This window comes from Brassica napus, chromosome C2, assembly GCF_020379485.1.
Source record: "Brassica napus cultivar Da-Ae chromosome C2, Da-Ae, whole genome shotgun sequence".
Lineage (NCBI taxonomy): Eukaryota > Viridiplantae > Streptophyta > Magnoliopsida > Brassicales > Brassicaceae > Brassica > Brassica napus.
Window position 1 is genome coordinate 45,454,252 of NC_063445.1, and position 7,251 is coordinate 45,461,502.

General features: G+C 48.9%; 1 protein-coding gene across 1 annotated transcript; it reads left to right on the top strand.

Moving 5' to 3' along the window:
• Positions 1 to 5,446: 5,446 nt before the first annotated feature.
• Positions 5,447 to 6,985, top strand: LOC125582441 (leucine-rich repeat extensin-like protein 2). The gene is made up of 3 exons (XM_048749146.1): positions 5,447 to 5,533; positions 5,768 to 6,430; positions 6,535 to 6,985. The coding sequence occupies exons 1-3, from the start codon at positions 5,447 to 5,449 to the stop codon at positions 6,613 to 6,615; spliced, it is 831 nt and encodes a 276-aa protein (XP_048605103.1). The 3' UTR covers positions 6,616 to 6,985.
• The last annotated feature ends 266 nt before the right edge of the window (positions 6,986 to 7,251 follow it).

Sequence of the window (7,251 nt, forward strand, 5' to 3'; positions counted from 1 at the left end):
GAACCCGCAAAGTAATGGTCAAGCCGAATCAAAACAAGACCATCATAGACGGTCTGAAGAAACGACTCGACTTAAAGAAAGGTTGCTGGCAGACGAATTAGATGGTGTCCTGTGGTCCCACAGAACCACTCCTCGCGGGGCGACGAAGACTACACCCTTCTCAATGGCATACGGCGTCGAGGCAATGGCTCCCGCAGAAGTGAATGTGACGAGTCTGCGCCGATCACGAATGCCACAGAACACCGAACTCAACCGCAACATGCTCCTCGACGCACTCGACGACATCGAGAAAAGCGCGACCAAGCGTTCTCTACTTTACTCCGTATCCAGAATTACCAGCATCAAATCGAAAGCTATTACAACAAAAAGGTCAAGTCACGTCCTCTCGAAATGGGCAACCTTATCTTAAGAAAGGTCTTCGAAAACACTAAGGAGTGGAAAGCCGGCAAGCTCGGAGCCAATTGGGAAGGACCATACAAGATAGTCGAAGTCATCAAGCCAGGAGTATACCGCCTCGAGACTTCAACAGGCGAAGCAGTACCGAGAGCCTGGAACGCCAAACATCTCCGCCTCTTCCATCCTTAGTCAAAGCAAAAAAAAAAACGAGTAATGCGCCCAAAGGCCCTTTTACTCGCCAAAAAAAACGAGTAAATGCGCCCAAAAGGCCACTTTTACTCGCCAAAAAAAAAAAAAAAAAAAAAAAAAATGCCAACTTTACTCGCCAAAAAACGAGTAAATGCGCCCAAAGGCCACTTTTACTCGCCAAAAAAAAAAAAAAAAAAAAAAAAAAAAAAGAACTACGAATGGCTTGATTCCCGCAAAGGATACGTAGGCAGCCCAAAGAAAGGGTCCAGCCGAAATTAAAAAAAAAAAAAAACAAAATTCCTCCCCGAGGAATCGATCTCAGAAGCAGACGATCACCTAAGCGATGCCTACACGAGACGCCCCTCCTCGAACAATGTATCGGCACTCGCATCCCACGTTGAATATGTCCGATCAGACACATATTCACGGAAATCGACCGCGTTGCGACCGAAACCAACACGGCCGAGACAATGACTCCGATTCATCCTATATTGACTAAGTAAGGTCCGACCGACCAACGCTTGAAAATTACGGTAGGATCGACTTGGAACCGTCAAAGTCGAAAACTCCTCCCCGAGGAATCGATCTCAGAAGCAAGATCACTTAAGCGATGCCTACACGACACGCCCCGCAACACGCTCCTCGAACAAACGTATCGCACTCGCATCCCCGTTGAATACGTCCCGATCAGACACATATTCACGGAAATCGACCGCGTTGCGACTAAAATCAACGCGGCCGAGACAATGACTCCAATTCATCCTATAATTGACTAAGTAAGGTCCGACCGACCAAACACTTGAAATTACGTTAGGATCGACTGGGAACCGTCAAAATCGAAACTCTTGATTACATTAAAACTCAAAATGGCAAACGGTCGCGACTCAAAGAGATCGACCGAGACAAAGTCATAATGAGCTTAAAACTATAACGATTCGACATCTCGAGTCAGCATTCACACCGAACGAACAGAGTCATTTCAAATCTTGAGAAATCACGATTTTTGATAGGCAAATCTAAGTTGAGAGATTCAGTTCGGTCACTAAAAGAGTTCGAGATGACAAGAAAATAATAAAATAAAAGCCTCGAAGGCGAAGGTTCGAAAAACTACAACAATGAGTCATCTATGACTCAAAAGAAAACAACAAACAAGGAAAACTAAGCTTCCCGATCACTCTCGCGATCATTAAGCGCGGAAAGCTCCGAAGCTCCGACGCTCGATCCTCGGGCAATCGGAAGGACTTGCACCGCAGCATCTTCCAACACCTTGCCGGTGTCTTCTCTTCGCCTCCTCGAACAGTCAAAGGATTTTCGATACGAAGCGTCGTTTCCTCGCACCCTTCTCCAACCGGGCGAGTAAACGAGACATGAAGATTCGCCGCGGTCTCCGAGTCAATTAAGCCGGCGTTGGAACCAAACGGATCGAGGCCCGCCAGAATCCGGGCATCCACGAACTGAGACTCCAACGTAAGAGGAGAGAGTCTAAAGTCTCCCTCAGGGATCTCGCCAACCTTCAGCTGCTCGGCCTCTTGTTCGTACTTCCTCTCATACTCGACGAACATATCAATGGAGGCTTGCGGTATGTCGTTCCCGGCTCCCTTCAAGGCCTCGAGGCACTTCCTAGTCCCAAAGGCTTGGCTGTAGAGTAACCGAGCCTCGTCGTAAGGACCCCGACGCTCCTCTCCAGAACGAATCCTGGCAAAGCAACGATTAGCCTTGGCGGCCATTTCCCCTCGCCTCTACTCTCCCCCTTTCTCTCGTCACCCCCCCTCCAAGATTCTGGCGGCGAGTGAAGCCCTCTCACTCTCGAGATCGGTGTTTTTCTGTTCAAGCTCGCGGACGTTCGTCGAGACGAATCCAGCGCAGCTTTAAAACTCGTCGCGTCGAGCAGCGGTGCGGGTCATCACCCCGTCGAGCCTCTGCAGATCAGCCCTCACTCGTTCAGTTGACGAGCAGACACCTCTTCCTTCTCAGCAAACTCTTTTTTGGTCCGCTCGAGCTCCTCCAAGGCTCCTTAGAGGGCCGTGTCGTATTTATCAATCACGACATTCATCGTGCTATCACCCTGAACGCGCGACACAACAGAAATCGTGAGAAGTTAGGAGTCAAAGGATTCAGAAAAATCGTAAGAAGTTAGACCAAGCCGTTTACCAGCAGTTTGACCCTTGCAGCTTCTTCTCGTATTCACCCCCGAAGATCAGGTCCTTCACAGCAGGAAGAGGTTTCGCCCTCCCTCTTAGTTGACGGAGAAACTCCCCACATTTCTCCGGAACATATACTAAGGGAGCCGGTCCCCGTAGTGAAAGGCGACCTTGTCGGGAAAGTTGAATCCAGGAGCCCTCCTTAGAATAGCAGAGCCACCGGAAGAAGTGCCGATCTGGACGGCTCCTCCTCCGACGGGAATCGGAGTTCTCTCGCGCAAGGAAGCGTCGGGACAGGGGACTGCCTCTCATCGTCGCCTTCATTATTTCCTCTCCTTATCAGGAGTGGCGACCCCTCGCTATCCCCTTCGGAATCATCCGAGCAAGCGACATTAAGAGAAGTCTCGCGCTCCCCCCCTTCACTCACTCTTTCCTCGTTATTCCGTCCCTCCGAGGGCGACGACTCAGAACCCCCTTCTTCGGGTTGGATTTCTTCTCCTCGAGCATCTTCTTCCTCTTGCTCGATTTGCTCGTTGGCGTTTTCCACCTGCTCATCGGCATCTCCAACTGCTCGCCGCTCGCGGTGAACTTCTTCTTTGTCTTTTTGGGCTTGCTCTTCTTCCGGGGCTCAATAGAAGGAGGGGCCTCGCTCGTCCCCTCGGCGCCCCTCCCGGCTCTCGAACCATCGTCTCTTTTTCTTTTCTTTTCGCCTTCCCCGCAGTTCTGGCACCGGAAGGGAGAGCCTCGCCAGAACAAGGAACCGCTGCTGGGGTCCTTCCCCGCTAGCCAGCCCCAGCTGGGCCGCTATTATTACGCTCAAGTCAGGGAGAGTGCCCATCTTCTTCGCCTCGGTAATTTGTTTTTGGATATCCCTCGGGAAGATGTCCAGTCGCTTAGCACGAATGGGAAGAACGGTCGGGAGGGTCGGATCTCCACCTTCCTGAAAACATAAGGCAGAAGAGTCAGGACGTAAAAAAATTTTGTGACTAAAAGAGCACAGTCTAGAGGTGCGAGAGAACGTACTTCGAGCGATTCGATCTTTAAGCCCACGGATCCTTTCCACGGATATCTCAGACCAGCGATAGACTCGAAGCAGAGCGACGGCGCGAACACTCCTCAAGAAATCTTCGGGATAAGCTGGGGAGGTAGGATGGCCGACTGCATACAAAAAAAAGGGGGTTGGTCAGAATCGACAAATCGCTTACGGTTCGCAATAGAGTATTCTACCACAAGAACGGTTCCAAAGAACTCGGTAATCGTCTTGGGGAGGCTCCTCGAAGGCCGAGCTGTCGGACTTAAGGAAGAAGTAGAAGCGCTGCCAATTCTGCGTCTTGTTCGGATGACCGGCACATATGTTGCAGTTTGGTCGCATCTTCACCGAGTAGGTGCCATCTTTCATATCGGTTATCGAGGTCATCTCCTCGAACGACCTAACGCTCATCGGCATGTCGATCTGCTCCGCCAAAACCGACAAAGTAACCGCTAGACGCAGCGAGCCATTCAGCAGCTGACTGATCGCGAGATCCCGACGTCTGGCGTATGCTGTGATCAGTCGCGGGATGGGGAACCAGCAACGAGTGTCCTCCTGAAAATAGGATTCGTACACCGTCTGGTACCCCATCGGAGGAGACCAGGGTCTCTGCGCTCCCGTGGGCACGAGGAAGGTCACGCCTACGGCACCCGCAGCCCGAAGAACCCCTCTTCACGCTTCCAAGAGTCGACCTCGTCTCCTCTACGCCTTCCCAGTCCTGACCGGCCAAGAAGGCAGGACGCAATAAGTCGGGATGAAGTTGAGGAAGCTCCTCGAAAATTCCATCGGGGTAAAAAGTGTCGGGAAGAACTCAACCTCAGAATCATCGCCATCCGAGAGACCAACCTCCGCAGGCCGAGCTCTCAGGGTGATCGAGTCAACGGGCATCGCCCCGCTCTGACCGTCTCTCGAACTTTCCACTGCATCCCTCGCAACGACGTTCTGACATCCTTCTCTCGCGAGTCTCGCAGCATCCGCAACCAGAAGTCGATGAGAGCGAGATAGATTTGCCGTGTCCATCATCGCCTCGCGATGAATCGCCTCCGAATCTACGACACGACTCCCGTCGGGATTCCTCGTCGGATTCGATGTCGCTGCGGCTGCCTTTCCTTTCGATCGTTCTGATAACCTCTGACCCGACGACATCGCAGAGCGAAACAGCGAAGAACGTTTCGAACAAATCTAACAACGCTTAGAGAGATAAGGGAAAGAGAGAGAAAGTACCTTTGGTCGCGGAGAAAAACTTGAAGGAATGGAAGGGGATCCGCGTATTTATAAGGAAAAGAGAGGGGAGAAACTCGAGGCGCCATCATTAGGTCTATTCGGGCCTAAACGGGCCTCGAAATCCGCCCTAAAAACCCAGCGGACCCTCGCGGCGTTTCAACTTCTCGATTCATCTAGAATTCGAGGTATCGTCATTAAAGCCTAAACGGGCCTTAATGGGCCTCGAAACTCTCCCAAATATCCAGCGAACCTTCGCGACGAACCCTTTTTACGACACGACGACCAAAAGGAGAGATAAAAGCCTCTGCTGCTCGCTTCCGAGAGGGCAACGTTGTGTGACTCGCCGACCGATCGTTCAAATCTTCCGACAGACCTCCTATTCTCTCAAACCTTCAAACCTTAGAATCCATCACGAGCTGGAAATCACCCGCTCACTGATGGACTAGGGGGGGACTTACTGTAGAGGATGGATTCGACCATCCCACAGGGCCCGAGGAATAGGAAGGCCTGGCCCGAGTTAGAAAGAGCGACGGCTCGATCTGTCGGCTCGAGAGTCAGGTCTCTCGGCTTGACTCTTGAGTACTTCTAGCTGGCCATCGTCGACTGAAGAGCATTCGGCTCAGCGGTTGCTCGAACACCTACGGGCCTCTCGGATCAGCAAAGGAGGCCCACCAAGATGGCGTAAAATTAGGTCAAGAGCGAAGCATCGGGACGTCTATATAAGGGAAAGAAGAGGCAACGAGAAGAGGATCCAAAAGTACTGACCAAGACTTGACGGCTAGATTAGGGTTTTTCACCTTTACTTCGTCTCGCCGTTAATTATACTTCTCCGGTAGCTTGTCGGGCCACCGGTTTCCTTTCTGTCGCACTCTCCTCTTATTTCCTTGTAACCGATCGAACGTTTTCTCTCCGACCATCAATAAGACGTCTTTGTTTAAGCCCACATCTTATTTATTACCGTTTCACGATCAAACAATTAGCGACAACTCCACCGTCAAACTCCACAACCACCACACCCTCTTCTTCTCCTCCGCCGCCACCCACTATTCCCACATTTCCTCCTCCGTCTTCTCCCTCTACACCTTCTGCTCTTCATCCATCTCCACCCAATCTATCTACGCCGGGATCTTCACCTCCTCTTCCTCAGCCGTCTCCACCCGCTCCAACTACACCGGGATCTCCTCCTGCACCTATCACTCCTCCTGGATCCCCTACTCTAAACCCTCCATCATCCTCAGGACCACCGTCCAATCCCTCAAGTGGCGGCGGCGGAGGACCTCCTCGAACTCCATCTTTGCCGTCTCCGCCGTCTTCTTCTTCTGATGGATTATCAACAGGAGTGGTGATCGGAATCGCCATCGGAGGAGTCGCTCTGCTTGTAAGAAGAAACGAAGAAGAGACGAAGAAGATGCTTACTACGTTCCTCCTCCACCACCTCCTAGTCCCAAAGGTATAATTATGGAAATGATAATTAATTTGTTAGAAAGTTTCAATGTTTTTGTCGATTTTCAACATATCCGATTTTGAGATTTGGAATGTTCTTGCGTTTCTCAGCTGGAGGACCTTACGGTGGACAACAGCAACAATGGCGGCAACAAAACGCAACACCACCGTCACCGTCAGTTCATGTCGTGACGTCACTACCACCGCCACACATCGTATCACGTTCTATATTGGTACGGGCTTAATAATGCAAAAAACTCGGACAAAATAAGAAGACAGCCCAACAGATTGAGAGAAAAAGTTAATGAAACAGTGAGTTTCATTTGACAGGGTACACGTGTCAATACTACGTTAAACGACTTAATGACGTGGCATCTTAGGTGTCTTTCACCAGGAGAGAAGAAACATTACTTTATATATATAGAAGATAATACAAAAATAATTTATACTAAGAACATTTATAAAACTTGTCAATAAAATAAATAAATAAATTTAATTTAATTTTATGTAAAGTTTACATGTTTTGTTAATAATCTATTGGTATTATCTATTGAAATTTTTTGATATATTCTTTTAGTAATTTAAGTTTGTTTAAAAAAAAAATTATCAATTAAGACTTCTTTAAATAACATAAAAACTAAAAGAAAACAATAATCAAATTTTAGAAAAATAAAAATCTAAAAAATAAAAATTCAAAATTAAGAAACAAAACAAATATGAAATCAATTATTAAAATCTAATTTTTTTTTTCTAGTTTTGTTTCTTAATACAAATAAAAATTCATGATCCAGCCTACTTAAGTTTTTTCAACTAATCAACACATATTAA

Excerpts from the sequence above, each read along its gene's own strand:
- LOC125582441 (XM_048749146.1), top strand. The coding sequence starts at position 5,447 with ATGGATTCGACCATCCCACAGGGCCCGAGGAATAGGAAGGCCTGGCCC. Across the intron at positions 5,534-5,767 it reads CTCGATCTGTCGGCTCGAGA|GGTTTTTCACCTTTACTTCG; the intron begins GTCAGGTCTCTC and ends CGGCTAGATTAG. Across the intron at positions 6,431-6,534 it reads ACCACCTCCTAGTCCCAAAG|CTGGAGGACCTTACGGTGGA; the intron begins GTATAATTATGG and ends TGCGTTTCTCAG.